We start from the raw sequence: 17,927 nt of genomic DNA on the forward strand, positions 1-17,927 counted from the left end.
TGAATCTAAACCTGGACCTGAACCTGAACCTGAACCTGGACCTAAACCTAAACATGAACCTGAACCTGGACCTGAATCTAAACCTAAACCTCAACCTGGACCTGGACATGAACCTGAAACTGAACCCTGAACCTAAACCTAAACCTAAATCTGGACCTGAATCTAAACCTAAACCTGAACCTGAACCTGGACCTGGACACAAACCTGAACCTAGACATGAACCTGAAACTGAACCAGAACCTAAACTTGAACCTAAACCTGAACCTTAACCTACACCTGAACCTATACCTAAACCTGATCCTGATCCTGATCCTGAACCTAAACTTAAACCTGAACCTCAATTATTCCAGTTCAGGTTTTGTCCTACACCAGACATCCCTTAGATGTACGCCATCCCTTCTTTCTGGGTCACATTCTTCCGTCTGAAGGTCATAACTACTTTTCTGCAACCAAAGTTCCTCCTGGATTAAAAATCAGCGGAAAAAAAAGTCACGAAAGCCGAAGCAGGACGACAAAAAAATGAAAAGACATCCTAAGTAGGCCGGGAGGACTCGAGGTTTTCTGGTGGCAGAAAATAGAAACTGCCCCAAAAAGACTACATGTAACCATCAGAGACCTCAGGAAGGGAAGGTAGTCGGTTTTATTATCGTATAGAGTGCAGTTAACATTTCTCTTTTTTCCCACCTCCATTCCTTCATTTCTTTGTCGTCTCACTTCCTGTTGTTAAAGCTCTGCTCTCTCTTTGGCCTCTAGCACGGCCAGCAGCTGTACCGTCACATCTATCTGGGCTGTAAAGAGGAGGACAACGTCCATAAAAACTTTGAACTGCTCTTCACCACCCTGGCCATCCTCACCATCGAGCTGGCCAACGAGGACATGGTCATTGACCTCATCCGGCTCGCCATCGCTCTGCAGGTAAAACCTTAGCTATTAGCCCAGTCAGAGCGGAGTAATGCGATTAAATGGCATTTTATGATGTTATTCGTTTTAGTTCTTTGACTTCGCAAGTAAAGAATCTTCTAATCTCTTCGATTACACTGAGTAAAAGATACCAAATCTCATTTGGACGTTGAATTCCAGTCACGTGTGAAGACTTTAAAGAAGACGAAGATTTTCCGTCTTGCTAAATGCTAAATCAGAAGTAATAAAATAATGAAATTTAATTCAGGAATGATAGAAATAATGTTCAGAACATTTAAGGATTTCCTGTGGCTGGGTCTGTGCAGGAGTTGGCTTTGTCAAACGAGGAGAACATGCCGATGTTCATCCGCTGTGGCGTCATGGCGTTGGTGGCGGCGTACCTCAACTTCCTGAGTCAGATGATTGCTAACCCTCCGTTCTGTCAGCACGTCAGCAAGGTGCCTCATCCTGTCATTCTGGGATGGTTGATCATGATGCGAAACTGTTCTCCCTATACGCTGATGACTCTCCATCGTCGTTCTTCTATCGTTCTGTCTCCAGGTTATTGAGCTGAGGAACATGGACGCTCCATACCTCCTCCCAGAGCACATCTTCAGGGACAAGTGTTCGTAAGTATAACGTCGCACACGTCTGTTTTACTTCCGTTGGATGAATGAACGGACTCGGTACGAAATCCATCCGCTCATTGTTTGTCGTTCAGACTCCCAGAATCTCTGGACAAGGAGGACAGACTGTTGTACTTCCAGACGGCCGACATGGCGGACTGTCTGGCCGGGCCGGGATACAACGCGGAGAGACTGTCGGTTCCATACGTTCCCCAGGTCACAGGTACGGTCAGCTGATTGGAAAAGATTTGCCGCTCTGTTGTAGCTTCAACCACAGCCGTCCTGCGACTCATTTTACATCGAAGCTCGTGCTAAGTTCTGTTAAACACATTTAACCTGTTTAAACTCATGAAGTCTTCATGAGCTCCTGCTGTGCTGTGCGCTTCAACAAACTCCATAAATATGCCAAACCAAATTTGTCAGGAAGTACAAGTGGTACCTCTACTTGCGAAATTAATTGGTTCTGGAAAAAAATTTGTAAGTAGAAATATTTCGTAAGTAGAAAAGTGTTTTCCGTGCAAATACCCTAATCCGTTCCAAAACCCCAAAAATCCATACATAAATGTTTTATAAAGCATAAAAATGCATCAAAACATGTAACAAATACATGTTACGATTAGATTATTACACAATAAATGAGAGTTGTGCATAATGTAAAAAACAAAGAATAGAGTAAAGAATAAAATGACGGTCATTTACCTTTTAACTGCTGTCCTCATTGTTTTTTGCCCTCTTTGGTTCATGCCCTCTTGCCCCCCCATGAACAACAGAGTGAATTCCAGTCCTCCTTCTGAACTTCTCCAACCACCCACGCGACGCCTTAAACGCCTTAAACTTCCTTTTGTTTTAATAACGTGGTGATTGTAGATGCATTACGGCCATATTCTTTGGTGAGATCAACCAAACGCATCCCTTTTTCAGGCTTTTCTATCATCTCTTCCTTTGTTTGAACGAACAAAAAAACTCTTTTCTTCGTCTTTTCTTTTCCTCTTTTCTCCGTCACTTTCTTGGGGTCCATAGTGAATACTCTAAAAGTTAATATATTTATGTAAAACTATCAGAACACCTCATGGGTCGAGGGCTGAATGACGAGGACGCTGCATAGACACCTATCTAGCTCCACACAGAGGTCCCTCTTAGCCAATGGGATGCCAGGATGCTAGGTAATAGCCAATGGCAGAGCAGCTATAAGAATGTTGCGTTCAGGAACCTGTGGGAGCTGCAAGTATCAGCCCCTACTGTATTTTTACCTTTTGTAACTCGAAATTTCTTTCGTAACTAGAGGCAATATTTTCCTGTTGAGGCGTTTCGTAAGTAGAAAATGTCGTATGTAGAGACATTCGTAAGTAGAGGTACCACTGTATTCAGAGAATTTGACTGTCCTGATTCGCTGCAGCTATCAAACGTTTGGAGCGTCTTCAGGCTACGTTTTTAATAAAACAAACAAGTCAAATATTCATGAAACTCTCTCGCAGCATAAGAAGGAAAGTCTAGATTAAAAATTACAGTTCAAGAGGATTCTACGACGCGATGAGAGGACTCTTCATCACATTCCCCCCTCCTCACTCTGCTCCCCAGGACTTCCAACCATCTAGGAAAAGATTTGGCCAAAAATCCTTTTGAAGGATTATCGGCTTAAGGAGTTATTTAATGAACCAGCAGTAAAGTTAAACAGAAAAGCGTCATCAGCGTATAAAGCATGAGCGTGTCGTAGATGCTGGTTATGAAATGACTCCTAACATCAGGACAACGTGAAGCCCCAGTAAGAATCCATGAATACAAATGACTCGACAAGTTTTTTGGGTCTCTTTTCAAGTCAAGCATGAATCGGTATCAACTCCGAGGCGAAGAATTTTTTTTTTTATCCTTTCCAACGATCCGCTGCTCGATAAATTATAGAGCTTCTACAAGAACCTTGGATCTAACAAACGATGTGCTTCCTTTTCCTTCCCTCTGCTGCCCGTCAATCAGTGCTTTACACAGTAGGAAAAATCCTTCACAGGTGCAAGCAGACATCCAGAGGTAACCAACTAGCGTAGCGGCTGTTAGCGTAGCTGCACAGGCTAACTCTTGAAGTATTCCCCGACAGCTCCCTGTAGTTTCTGAGGCTTTTTTAATGAATGCAGACCTCCCAAAGTCAGCTCCCTCTCCTGTGTAGAAGGTCTTCCCACTGAGCTCCGCCCCCTGATCACACACCTTTTAGATACGTCCTTGCGGCTTGTTAGCATTTGTGGCTAGCTGTGTGCAGACGTCCTGCTGTGTACCGAATGCTTTCATCACTTTTATAAACCCTTTTGCTTGCATTCCATTTGGAAATGTTCTGGTGAGTACATGCACGACATGCAGACGGCCTATGTAGTTCTGTGCACGTCGTTCCGTAGTCCCGCCCCCACCACCACCACATCATGTGACTTTCATCACATGATGTTTCCCATCATTAGTTTTGTGCATGATCTGAAAAATGCTTGTTCGAAACACAATCAAACTACGGTAACGTCTTTTTCTCTGCATTATCTTTTCCACCTGTCTGTCTCGCTCTTGTACTTCCTGTTACAGCGCCCCCTGGAGGCCGTTAGCGTGTAAATATATATAGATTAGCCGTATCGTTGTTTAAGCATTCGAAAATAGTAGCGACTTATAGTCTAGAATGTACGGTTACCAGATGGATTCTTAATGAACCAATCAGCTTCTTGCTTCTGAGGCTAAAAAGATTAACCGTAAATCTGTGGAGCTAACAGCCTGTTAGCCACCTAGCTCTGGAGCACAGATTAGCGCTCAGATGGACTGAAGGACATTAAGAGGTTGGACGCCCGCTGATGAGACAGATGTAGAGCAGCGTTCTGTTCATTTTCCTCCCATTAATGCTCTAACGGAAACACACGGCCGTCTGCCGGCCGGCCGCTGAGTCATACCTGCTCGAAATGCGCCGTAAAGGTCGCCATGACTCATCCCAACGACCGTTACGATGCGGCGCAGCCCTGTTCCCCTGTTTTCACGGCCCGTCTGACGCGCGTCCGATGACCTCGATGCACCGATGATCACTGGAGGTGATGGGGAGGAAGACGGGGCTGATGGTTTGATGCTTCCTGTCCAGACAGGAAGCATCAAACCATCACCAGACGGATAGACGAAGGAGCTGCTGACGTTACATCATTACTATAAGTCCCAGGAAGTCCTTGTAAGGACTTCCTGGGACTTATCAAATGATCTCTTCTTGCAGACGAAGACCGTATGACCAGGAGGAAGAGTTTCGTGGACACAGTCTCCCTCCAGGTGGACATCATGTCCAACAACCTGCCGGACAAGGTGAGTGTGAGGTCACAGGTCAGCATCAGGAAGACGCAACAACACCAAGAAATACGTCACGTGTTTGGTGTTTATGTCTCCACAGTCGCAGCTCGCTGAGGAGATCACGTTTGAGACCCTGAAGAAGGCCATCGGTGAGGCTCCGCCCACCTGTAACACAAATCAAATACAAGACAAAGCGTCTTTGACTCGTCGCCAAACGCTTGACAGCCGAGCGATTTACAGACCGAACGCGGATAGAAAAAATGAACTGATGTCAAATTAAACTTTACTGAGTCTGGATTGTAACCCCAGACTACATATCCCATAATTCACCTCTTCGTGTGTCCAGACACCACCGGTCTGGAGGAGCAGGAGCGGGAGAAGAGACGGCAGGTGATGGAGAAGTTCCAGAAAGCTCCGTTTGAGGAGATTGCGGCGCACTGCGAGTCGAAGGTGAGGCGACGAAGACGAGGAGGCGGGGCTTAAAACATCATCACGTTTTACTAAATAAACTCCTTTTTCTCCAGGCGAACATGTTGCATGACCGGCTGGCGCAAATCTTTGAACTTACAATTAGGTAAGATTTTCTTTTTAACATTTTTATTTTTTAAAATCACTTTAAATTTTATATTTTATGTCTTTTTACGTTGACATCTATACTAATAAGCTAACTTTTAGCTCACTGAAACATGCTAATGTGCTAAATGTTGTCAGATGCTTCTTCATTAATTTGCTAATTGTAAGAATTTAACATAATTATTTCTTTTTGATTCTTTTTGACCATTTGGTCAATATTCCCGTCTTGATTTTGGGAATACTACAATTACACTACACTACAATTAGCTTTTAGCTATTAGCCAAATCCTGAGACCAGTCATCTTGTTATGTAGCAATAATAACTGGTAATAATAACAATAGTATTATTATTATTATTATTATTATTATTATTATTAATAATAATAATAATAATAATAATGAACTAGTAATAATAATGATAATACACTAATAATAATAATAGTAATAATAATTATTATAATAATAATGAGATAATAATAACAATATTAGTAATAATAATAATAATAATTATAATAATAATAAACTAACGATAATAATTATTATAATAATAATAGTAATAAACTCATAATAACAATAACTGGCACCAGTAAAATAATCAATTTCACCCCCTCCCCAGGCCGCCGCCCAGCCCGTCCGGAGTGGTCGCCATCTCGGCGGGACCAACCCAACACCAATCCGTCCCGGTCTACGAGATGAAGTTTCCAGACTTGTGTGTCTACTGATCACATTCACAAACACACACACACACACACACACTTCAGCAAAAAATATCAGGAACACAAAATGCAAACTTAAAAATGTGAGAAAAAGACTCGGCAATAAAAAAAAAATCTGTACTCCCGTATCGTTGACTCAGACCGGCAGCGACGGGTCTGAAGCAATACAAATTTTAATTTTAAATTTTAATTTGACATGAAAACAATTTGTTCAACCAGCAGACGTTCGTGTTCCACTATCCAGATAAACTAAACCTGAACCTGAACTCTTTTTTTTCTGCTCTTTATTAATCCTGAAAAGAAATTTAATTCCAATTCCAATTTTTGCCACAGATCGGACTTGTGAACCACGGAACACATGGCTGCGTTTCTGGGTCAGTACGGAAATCGATTATGGGTCGCTTTTAAAGCGGGCGTTTAAAAAAAGTTTTTAAAAAATTTAAAAACTCATGTTTGGGCAACAAATTGGAATTGGGCATCAAAACCTGTCGCGTACACAAAATGTACGAAAACAACAATACAAAAACACGAACGTCAAATCGCTCTGTCCAGCCTCGCAGTCGTCTTGCGCACCAAAACAAGCTAACGTGTGATGGTTCTTCTTTTTTAGCTCCGCCTCTTTACAACTCGCTCCTCTTGTCGATTCGCTGGCATAACTTCAGCCTAATCTCCGCCTTCCAGTTGTTGTTATAGTTAGAACAAGCAGCTAAAGATTCATGAGGTCAAAAAAACACGAGAGCAATACTTTTTAATCGGTGGTCTTGAGATGTTTAGCTAGCATTGTCGTATCCGTCCGCGTATCCGTTCGGTGAACATTAGCCGTTATAGTGTTTGATACCAATAAAGTTGACAAAGATCTTTTATTTTTGGCCCAGAAGATGATGAATAGTGGTCGTTTGATCAAATAAGTGACAGGGTAAGAAACGCGATCTTGTGCACGAACTTCACGCCATTTCCGCTAGTGGGTTAGCCCAACAGCTAGCAGGAACCAGCAACAATTAGCATTGTTAAAGACGTGAATAAATTTATTTTTTATTGGTCGCTGATGTTCTGATGTCTTAATGTGAAACGTTAGCATCGGTAGCCTCTGATAGCCGTTGAGATGCTAACAGACCATTAGCGTTTTCTCTGATCTGAGCTCTTTATGTCGTTTTGATGAGCTCATCTTCGCTGCTTTTGATTGGTTGTTCGGATTCAGATCGTGTTTTTTAATTTTCTAGTTTGACGAAGACGGACAGAAAAACAAAATGTTTGCGAAGAATTTTTTTTAAAAACGTTGAGGTGTTTGTGACGGCTGTTCAACGCGTGGTCGTTTCGGTTGGTTTGGAACGTTACTGTTTGCGGTGTAAAAGTTTTTCTCAGTTTGAAATCAATCACCGTCATGTGATCCGTGTTGTACTACCGTTAGCGTTGGTATTAGCGATAGCGTTATATGGTTACCATTCTACCGGATGTGTAACATTGGCTTAATCGCCTCTTAAGATAAAATATCATCACAGATCTTCGCAGAAAGGGGTGTCAATGATGACCAGAAGCCGTACGAGCTGATTGGTTCCCTGCTGTGGGAGGAGCTTTAATGGATGCACCTGAACACGGGAGGGGGCGGATGAGAGTCGGATGAATGTAAAATAACCGAAAGTTGATAAAAAACTTCTGCTTTCTATTCTGTGCATCACGTGGTTAGCTTTAACGCAGACTGGTGTGGTTTAATATCTGGTATCGTAGCTGTACTAACAAAAACACGCATAACATGAAGTAACTGCATGGAATCTTAATAATTTCATCCCTGTGAGGGAAAATATTACAAAAAAATTTTTTTCTTCAAATTGATGAAAATTGATCACAGGAGAAAAAAAAAACGATGCTGGAATATTTCCTCTATGAATGTGTCATAATAGCTGCATATCATATATTTTTGTACATTTTATGCATCATTTATTGTTAAATTGTTGCCTGCTAGAGATTTATAGATTTATTCTTGTCGATTACTTTTATGGAGATAAAAATTAAAGCGTATTTCCTTTTCTGTTCAGGGTTTCAGTGCAGGAGACTTTATGGAAATTAGTTTTTATTTTGTTTTATGATTGTAGAATCCATTCTATCATTTCAAATGTGCTGAAAATTCTTGAATATTGCATCAGTAGTGAGATGAAATCACTAATTTTTCCATATCATTAAAAAAAAAATGCATTCTGCAAAAGCATTTCTGGGGTTTGTTTTTAGAAGCTTCAGCGAAATTTTACCTTTGAAGTTTTTCCTGATGTGTTTAAGGAGAGTCCGGCTCCAGATTCACCAAAATATTTAGGTGGACGTTTCACTTTTAAAGTGTTTTTAAGTGTCTTAAAGTGTCGATGAAATCTGATTGATCCTGGAAGATGATCGGATTTTGTGACGCTATTTCCAAAGGTTTTTTTGAGTCTTGCAGTTCAGCCTCCAGCAGCTAGGTGGCAGCACTGTGTTGTGATCTACTTGAACACATACCTGTACACACCTGTGACACACAAATCGATAACACAGGCGTCAACCAATCAACATCTATCAATTTATCTATCTATCTAGGGGCGGAGTCTATTCTCCAGATGAGTCCGATAAAGTTTTGGTCAATCTGGATCGGAATCTTCTTCACGATCTTTATCGATTAGCGATCAATACACTCATCTTCTGTTCAATAGATTTACTGTGTCAGACTTCAGTCGTCATGTTAACCGTTAGCACGTCAATCACTGTGTTCCTGGCACTAGCGCTGAGCTAACGAGCGCCGGTACCAGTCGTCATGGCAACGGTTTTATTGTGTTGTGTTCGACGGTAACTTTTTTAACAGGATAAACATAAACAGAAGAACAATCAGCTGATGTTTTCTTGTTTGTGATGCGACAGTTAGCATTTTAGTGTTAGCATTTTTTAGCATCTGTGCTCGAGCTTCACAGCAACACGTTGATTTTAAACGCTGAGGTTCTCCCGCCGTTCCCAACTCCTCATGGCTTAGGAACTCAAAATCTAATTCAAGAAAATTAATTTTCTGAAATTAAAAAATAAAATGCTGTAAAATTTTAGTTAAATTTTTTTCCCGTTTTCTCAAAAATGTTTTTATTTTGTTTCATTGTTTTATTTTGTTTTTATGCTAAATCCTGATCAAAATATTTCACTTATGCTCATGATGAAGAATAGCTAACGCTAACAGGTCAATGCTAATGAACTGATGGGTCATTCAGAGCATTGATCAAAAGCGTAGATCAAATTGAAACGGGTTCGGCGGCGGCAGAAGCTCAGCGTCCCCTGGACTGTTGTTAGAATAAAGACAAGAAATAAAACGTCTTCATCACTTCGGCTCCGGCGTTTTTATTCAATGAAGATCAGACGCAAAGTTTTTTTATTTATTTCTACTTTTATCTAAAGAATAAAAAAAAAATTTAAAAACCAACTTTTGACATCTTTTCTATAAATTACTGTTTTTTTGGGAATAAAAAAATCTGATCCAACAAAATCGCTTCTATTTCGTGTTCTCCTCTTCTTCTTCTTCCTCCTCCTCTTCCTCTTCTTCCTCTTCCTCTTCCTCTTCCTCCTCCTCTTCTTCACCTCTCCCCCCTGTCCCTCCTGGTCCTCCCGGCCTGTGGTTGTGGGTTTGAATCCCGCTCTGTGCCGGCGTCTCTCTGCTCTCCTCACTGGAGGGAGGAAGAGGAGGAGGAGGAAGAGGAGGGTCGGGAGGTTTCGACGAGTCTGAACTCTCGTCGCTGCGGAGAGAGAACACGATGACATTTAGCTGACCCGTTGCCACGGTAACAAACGGGACAAACGACGATGGGAGGCGTCGACCAGGAGGGGGCGGGGCTGTGCATCACCTGTTCTGATGTGGGCGTGGCGGCGGCGACGTCATCTTCTCCTCAGACGTCTCCTCCGTGGTCGACTCGTCGCTCTCCTCGCTGGAGTCGGGGGAGAGGCGGGGCTTGGGGGGTCTGCTGGTGCGGCGGCAGGGGGGTACCCCTCCACGGCACCGCTGGGGCGCCAGGCTGTGGTTGAAGTGGGCGGCGGCCATACACTCCGCCGTGGTTTTGTCGCACACGCACTGCAGCTTGTCGCAAACGGCGACGCCCTGACCTGAAGCCCGACGGAGAAGGGGTCAAAGGTTAACACCGGGTCTGCCCTGATTGTTCCAGGAGGTGGGCGTCGCCCGGCCCTACTCACATCGTGGTTTCCCGCCCTGGCAGGAGACGTGAGCGTGGCTCCGCCTCTCCGACCTGCAGCCCATGGCGGCGATCTGCATCAGGCAGCAGTGATGGAAGAAGCAGCACCTGAGGAAGAGGAGGAGGAGGTGATGAAGGGGAGGAGGAGGTGACGAAGAGGAGGAGAATCTCAGGAACGTCTCGAACAACCAATCGGGGTTTCCTGAACGAGTTCCTGACTTTCATCAGAGATGATGAGCTGATCATCTCTCTTTGTCAGGCTCGCTGCGTTCCCATGGAAACGGGTCATTTGGCTTTTTTCTCCTGCCTGAAATGGACCAATCAGAAACGCCCACTCAGAATACGGCGATACCGCCGATGATCGTGGGGGTTTACGATCTAAAAATGACTTTCGAAATCGTTTGGCGTTACTTGATACGATTATTATTACAATACACTGTAAAAAGAAAAATGCAAAAATTTACACGAAACTACGAGGGAGGAAACCACGGCAACGGTTTTTATAATCACGTTTGCGTTGGAGGTGTGACATCATGATGGGTGATTTTAGCCCCGCCCCTTTTACCTGTCCAGCTGGTCCACAGGTTGACCCCCGCCCTGCCGGCCGCAGTAGCAGCCGTACATCTCGAACTCGTGGGGACATCGACCCGTCAGGCAGTGCAGCATCTCCCCCAGCGCCGGCAGCGCCCGCCGGGCTCGCCCGTCGCCGCCGTACACGGTGAAAGATCGGCTGCATTCTGATTGGACGGGAGATCAGGTGAGTGCGTCTACTTCCCAGACAGACGGTGGGACTCTTCGGCGTCCTCTTCCTCACCTCTGCTGTTGGGATGCTGATGGGCGTCGGTCAAACCCACTGACTCCAGCAGCGACCAGGCGAAGGAGGACGCCGCCCTCTTCTGAGGCCCCTCCCACTCTGCCAACGACACAAACCGGGGTCTGACGATTAGGGGGGGGTGTTACCGTGGCTACAGTGATGCATGGTCCTGGACGGAAGCATCTGGACCAATCCGTGACCGATTGGCTCAGATGGGAGGAGCTAGAGGCGAACATTCTTTTCTACACTATGTTTACAGTTTGTTAGGTTTACCGTCGTCGTCGTCCTGCTGTGAGCTGACGCCGTCCTGGTCGGCGGGGGTTCTGGCGGACGCCTTGACATCCACTCTCGGTTTGACGGCGGTGACTCGGCTCAGTGGGGTCGTTGCTGTCGCGGATCGCTGAGTTGGTCGTCCTGAAGATTCAAAATCGAAAAGAATAAATATTGAAATCAATGTTCCTTCAAAATTTTTGTCAACGTTTACAACCTGAGTTCAAAAGTCATTGAAAAATGTCCTTAACATGTTTTTCTTTGCAAATGATGCAAATTTCCAATATGATGCAAAAGCATAATTTTTTATGCTAATGCTATGCTAATGCTAATGCTAATACTATGCTAAGTGATTTCCAAGTGTTTCCTTACCTGGAGCCGCCTCACCTCGCCCCAGCGGACTCAGTCCCGCCTCTTCCTCCCTGGAAGCGTCGGCAGCGGTTCTGCCTGGATCAGAGCTTCCTGTTGAGGATGTTTTCGTCGTCGTGGTAACAACAGCTCCTGCAGACGCAACGGTTTTAGTTGTTATCAGATATCCGAGGGAGGAGAGAAATCCTGAGGTCGACTCCAAATCGCAGGTTTAGCAGAAATTAATTTTCATCCAGATTGAAGAGAGATGGTTAAGCAGGTAGCTTAGCTTAGCATTAGAGCCGGAAACACAATAGATTAGCATTTTATTTGTAAAAAACATATTGATGATTGGTTTATAATTTAATATGTTGGAACAAGATGCAATAATTTACATGTGAACTGAGTCAGGATGACTCCTCCCTTCATTTCCAGTACTCATGCTAAGCTAAGCTAATCATTTGCAGCCTGTAGCTAGCTGTGGCTAACAGGGTTTACAAATAGACTCGACTCTTATTCTGAAATCTCGCCAACAGATAAGCTGACCTGTAGTCGTCCTCAGGAAACCCGTCGTCTGCTGGCGGACGCTTGGCTCCGCCTCCTCTGATGATGACGTGAACATGACGGCGACACCCCCTCCACCTGAGAGCAGAAACATAGAGCCCATTACCCGCCGAAGCTTGTCTTCAGTTACAGGTTAGTGATTCTAAAAAGGACCAAAAGCGATCTGACTCCTGATCCGTCTGTTCACATCGGCAGGACTCAGAACTGGATCTGATTTAGGAGTCAATCTCCTGCCTGATTAAAAATTGACGGAGTAGTTTTACAGATCAATACAGGAATTATTGAACACAGAATATTAGGTTGAACACCTGTTTGAGGAGCCGATGCTGTCGAGCCCCCGCTGGACGCTTGTGTTGTTGTTGTTGTTGACTGTTTTGTTGTTGTTGTTGACTGTTTTGCTGTGATGTTGTCCTGAACTGAAGAAAATAAAATATCAAACTAAAACGCTTAAATTATTCTTTGAATCATCGGAATCTGAAATCAGGATCAAAATCGCTAAAACAAATCAATTTGATTCTACAGAAACTCACTGCGTTCATCTGAGGCGTCTTGCTCCTCTTCATCGCTGTGCTCTTCCTCCTCCTCCTCCTCTTCCGATGACTTCCCTCCAGTGCTCGTTATCTTCTCGGCTCGATCGATTTGTGGTTTTTCTGAAGTCGGAGTCGTGATGGCGACTGGTTTTGAACCACCTTCGTCCGACGGCGACTCCATCGAATCTCCGGGTGTCGCGACGGACGTGACAGTCGAGGTCGTCTGATCGGAAGGCGTGAGCCAGAATGCCGAAGGCGTCGACGTCTCCTCGGAACCGTCGGAGTTCTGTGACGAGACTTCGGTCGATTCTGCTTCGCTGTCGTCGGCCAACAGAACCGAACCTGTGGCGAAGGATTCAAACAGCTAGCGATAGTGAGGCGAGGACACGCCCACTACGACACAAACTATGCAGAAGAGTTTGGCGATGAAAAAGGCGGGAAAACCAGTGCTAACTATGCTAACTAACTTTTTTTATTTAAAAAAAAAGTATGCTAATTATGCTAACTAACTTTTTTTTTAATTCAAAATATTTTTCATGTAAAAAAGTATGCTAACTATGCTAATTAACATTTTTATTTAAAAAAGTATGCTAATTAGGCTTACTAATAATTTGTATTCAAAAAAGTATGCTAACTATGCTAACTAAAAAAATTTTTATTTAAAAAAGTATGCTAACTATGCTAACTACAGAGACAGCTGAACAAAAAAGAGCGGGAATCTCTCAACTTTTAATTTGAATCACGAATTCATCTACAGATTTTATTTTAGACATCTAGATGGTTTAAAACGACTTTATTGGACGACTGCAATCAGATTTAAATAAAAACACGTCACCAACTGTTGGTTAATATTTTTATCCAGGAGTATTTCTGAGTTCTCGACTCACCGGCGGTGACGGCTGATGGATGGAGGCTCGTCTGATTCATTTTTATCCCTTCCAGCTCGAGTGCTTCCTCCGCCGTCGCATTCAGACCTGCAGAAGCGGCGACAAACGAAACGGCGACAGGAAACATCTGAGCCAAGTGAGTCATCAAGCAGCGGGACGCGGAAAGCCAGGAAATTATTTCTGGTGTTTTTTCGGAAGCGGCGGAACAGTCATCTCCCGCCAACTGTGATTATGAACAGCTTGGAAAAAGTCGAGGACGCCAGAAAAGTGTTGGAGAGGAGACGCAGATGGAAACGAGAGGATGAGCGACGCAACCATTCACCTTCAGGAGCCCAACTCGTCTGTGGCTCCGCCTCCTCGCCGCCTTCACCTTCCTCCAGCTCCTCTGAGACGAGAGAAAAAATGACGACATAGTGTTTAACCTCTGTACACTCTTCATAACCACGGCGACCTCGCTCTTTTTGGTCATCTATGTTCAATCTGTGACCCACAGGCCAATCAGAGAGCATACCAGCAGGCGTCAGCCAGGGGGGCGGAGCCGGCGGCGGGATGACGAGGTCCACGTCCAACCATGAGGTGTCAGTCTGGTTTTCTATCTCTGCTGCAGGATAAGACACAGAACATCCTGTTTGTTCATTATCCCCATCATCTGTCGTCATGGTGACGACTTTATCCTAGCGTGACGGCATCCCCTCTCTACACCGCAAAATAAAAGAGTACCTCTACACTGTTAACTAAAAAAAAATATGCAAACTTATTGCCTTAAAAGAATTAAGTTGATTAAAATAACTTGATAATTTTAAGTGGACGATACTTAAAACTTTTAAGTTCATGCAACTAAAAATTAAAAAAAAAAAAAAACTAGTTTAATCAAATTGAGGTAATTCACTTATTTAAAATTGACTTAGCTTAGTTCTTTTAAGTTTGCATGAATTTTTTTAGTTAACCCAGTCTATCTTTAACCCTTTACCTATGGCGCTGGCGCCCGCGCTATAAGCTAGCAAATGTGTGTATTTGTGCATGCATATCTGCGTTTTGTGTTTGTATTTTTTATTTTATGTCCCAGGTTCTGGTCTAGAAAAGATTGAAAGTCCAGTTTTGCGTTCCGCCGGACAGATGATGTGTAGGATGCGAGGGGGCGGAGCTCTTACCTGCAGACAGGAAGGAGGAGGAGTTGAAGAGCTGGTCGCTGACGGAGTCGTTTCCCACCAAGAAAACATCTGGAAGGAGGACGGGATGGATTAGAAGGGATTGAGCTCAAAGTTAGTGGGTGTGTTGAGTACACCACACAGCAGGGACCCCAAATGATGCGGTTTCCATGTCAACCAGGTAAAACCATTTGAAAGGTCTTTATTGTCCCGGTGAGACTGAAACGTGTTTAACGTTGAACCTGCTGGTTCGAACCAAATCACATCAAAAGTTCAACGCCTACCCCTGAAATCCCGCCTCTAGCCCCGCCCTCTTTGTCCCACCTGATCTTACCAGTTTGATTGGCTGCAGAGCAGAAAGACTCCTCCAGGCCTCTCAGGGTCCAGTTGTACGAGCTCTGACTCATGCACTCGATGGCGGCGTGGTCGCACTTGCAGAACGTCCGACGGCATCCGTCAGCGGCGTCTCCGGAAGGAAAAGACAAACGTCAGTCAAAACGGTTTCAATGTAATTTCAAATGTAGTTTCAAATGTAATTTCCCCTAGGGGATCAATAAAGTGTATCTTCTTCTTCTTCTTCTTCTGTAGGGTTTATTTGTTCTGGCGTAGCAGGACGCCGCACATGTGACCCGTTTCAGACGCTACGGTGGAGCTGATTTAATTCAACACGGCTGGAAAATAATAAAGGATGTCCATCCAGCGTGTCGTTTAAACAGGGAGTCTCACCACAGCTGCTGTTTGCTGCTGAACAGTTGAAGTTGACCGGAAGCGTTGTCAACTCCTGCCTGCAGGGGGCGGCGTTCAGGTAGCACAACCTGTGAGCATCACAGCAGCTGCAGCGAAGAAGAAACAGCAAGTACAGTGTGTTAAAAAAGTCTTAAAGTCAACTACATCAGTGAGACCGGATCGCGTTCTTTATGACGTGTTGGCGGATGGATACAACATCAGTGAGACCGGATCTCGTTGTCGTTGGTGGAGTAAAGACTTAGCTCATTTGTTCTCGTGACTTTTGCGTTTCTTTTCTTTCTTTATCATTGTTTACGTAACTTATATATAATTAATTACACACAGGTAAAGTCTGCGTGTCTATTGGTTGTTAAAAAAATTTTTTTTTTTTAATTTAGGGGGTTTGGGGGCTTTTTTGTCAGGCTGGAACGGATTAAAAGGATTTTAGTCATTTTAAATGTTTGACTTGGGAACGAAAAAAATTCAACTCGTATCTCGAGGTTCTACTTTATTATGATATGAGGTTCTACTGTATTATTATCCAGGGTTTTGAACTGGTTCATGGAGCGAAAACAAAACCAAAAACTTAATATTTCTAATGTTCTGGAACAGAGTCACTACCTATCAGGGCAGGTTGAACACACAAACAAGTTGTGTTGCTTTTCGTCTCATTCCCAGTTTTGTTCTGACTCGCCTTATTGAACGGATAAAACTGTTGGGTTTCGGTAATCGATACCGCTCCAGCTGCCGGTTGGGTTTTCAGACTCGTCTGGATTCGATCGGGTCGACGGGGCTCCGTTTGGATGCGGAGGTTCTCACCTGTCCAGAGGATCCGCGGGGTTCCCGGTTGCTGAGAACCTGCAGGAACACCCGTACTCCTCCAGATCTCGTGGACAAAGACCCGTCGCGCAACGGAGCTCCACGGCGAACCTCAGCAACGAAGGGAAATTGTCGAAAACGGCGTGGAGCCAGGTGAAGCGCAGGCCGAGGCAATCTGGACAAACAGAAGGGAGGAAGAGTCAAACGGAAGAATCGAATTCAGGAACAAGACTATCTCGATTTAATCACAGGCACTCCTGCTGCAGAGCTCCAATAAGAGTTCAGAGAATCACGCAGGCTAGAAAATGATTGAGGCGGCAGCTCTCCACACGCCGAATGTCCCCACAATGTTTGGACAAAAAAGTCCCAGAACCCCCTGCAGGCAAGGAAACGGTGGAGACTGGAGAGCAGAAAACAACTCCAAGAGTCAGGAAGCGACGAAACAAACCAATGAGACGAGACTCAGACGATGTCAGAGTCTTCAGAAACAAACAGCTGGAAGCAGCTGGTCCCCAACCCCCCGGGGTCGTGAACTGGTACCGGTCCGTGGGTCAGTCGGTGCCGGGTCACACAGAAAGAATCCAGAACTTCCATATTTTACATCCCGCTTCAAAGCGGTGATGTCTTGTAACTGTCGGTGTTTGTCCGTTTTTCCGTCCTTTCGTCAGTCCACCAAACATCTTCACAACCGTTGCGGATAGAAAGATGAAACAAAAAGCACCCTAACTAGGTCAAGTGTGAGCAAGACCATAGATCAAAGCTAGTGCTTTGATCAATGAAAGTAGGTCAGAGCACTCGCTTTGATCTTTGACCTATGAAAGTAGGTCAGGGTAAAATCACCTTCAGGCTCCCATAAAGCATCGGGCTGAACAGAAAACTTGGCGAACCAACAAGTCGCCAAATTTAATTCGCTGATTCGTCACATGATATTGATTTAACTGCAGCCGCGGGAGCTGGGCTAGTGGGCGGGACTTATTACCAGTCAGGTGATCTGCGTTCGGGTCGCTGGCCTCCGGGTCCGGACAGAAGATGGAACTGGCGAGAAGGGCTGAAGACGAACAAGAATGATTATTGGTGATTTATTGGCATTAATGATAAACATGAATGGAAAAGGTCATTAATAAGTTATTGATAAATGATCCCTTTACGTCAGGCATTTTTAAAAAAACAAAAAAATTTTATCGCTGGATTATTTTGGGTGTGGTTGGTTGCAGCAAACTCACCGTTTGGAACAGATAGCAGGAAAATCCATCTCAGAATCATGATTGGTTCCTGCGTGGAGAAGGAGGCTTTTGTTTAAACAAACGTTCACGTTTTGCGAGTTATTGACCCGAGACAGGAAGTCATTATTTGGTGATTCGTCCGGTAAAAACAGATTTAAAAACTTTGACTTTCCACACATCTGCTGCTCTTTTTGTTAAGTTCACAAACTCGTTCTCAACAAGCTTTATAAGAAATGGAATCGTTCCAAACTGAAGCCCCGCCTCCTTTTTCACACCTTTTAAAAATTTGCTTCTTTGTTTCTGTTTTATAT

At 44.1% G+C, this 17,927-nt stretch overlaps 2 protein-coding genes across 2 annotated transcripts in view; one reads left to right on the top strand and one right to left on the bottom strand.

Annotated features, from left to right (window-relative positions):
• The window catches only part of efr3a (EFR3 homolog A (S. cerevisiae)), a 50,567-nt gene extending 44,422 nt beyond the window's left edge, over positions 1-6,145 (top strand). Inside the window, exons 15-23 of the mRNA XM_068340230.1 lie at positions 754-915; positions 1,227-1,358; positions 1,462-1,529; positions 1,622-1,749; positions 4,747-4,832; positions 4,918-4,966; positions 5,164-5,267; positions 5,342-5,391; positions 6,007-6,145. Coding sequence (XP_068196331.1) covers positions 754-915; positions 1,227-1,358; positions 1,462-1,529; positions 1,622-1,749; positions 4,747-4,832; positions 4,918-4,966; positions 5,164-5,267; positions 5,342-5,391; positions 6,007-6,112 — 885 coding nt within the window. The 3' untranslated portion in view covers positions 6,113-6,145. The remainder of the gene's footprint in view (positions 1-753; positions 916-1,226; positions 1,359-1,461; positions 1,530-1,621; positions 1,750-4,746; positions 4,833-4,917; positions 4,967-5,163; positions 5,268-5,341; positions 5,392-6,006) is intronic.
• Positions 6,146-9,594: 3,449 nt separating this feature from the next.
• oc90 (otoconin 90) lies at positions 9,595-17,645 on the bottom strand. The gene is made up of 19 exons (XM_068340880.1): positions 17,617-17,645; positions 17,373-17,428; positions 16,394-16,568; positions 15,575-15,681; positions 15,183-15,314; positions 14,852-14,920; positions 14,192-14,301; positions 14,023-14,085; positions 13,701-13,923; positions 12,814-13,155; positions 12,592-12,699; positions 12,266-12,361; positions 11,744-11,872; positions 11,375-11,515; positions 11,102-11,200; positions 10,853-11,024; positions 10,289-10,395; positions 9,946-10,201; positions 9,595-9,837 (listed from the first exon to the last, which is right to left on the bottom strand). The coding sequence occupies exons 1-19, from the start codon at positions 17,643-17,645 to the stop codon at positions 9,597-9,599; spliced, it is 2,655 nt and encodes an 884-aa protein (XP_068196981.1). The 3' UTR covers positions 9,595-9,596.
• Between the last annotated feature and the right edge of the window lie 282 nt (positions 17,646-17,927).

Source organism: Antennarius striatus, chromosome 18 (assembly GCF_040054535.1).
Source record: "Antennarius striatus isolate MH-2024 chromosome 18, ASM4005453v1, whole genome shotgun sequence".
NCBI lineage: Eukaryota > Metazoa > Chordata > Actinopteri > Lophiiformes > Antennariidae > Antennarius > Antennarius striatus.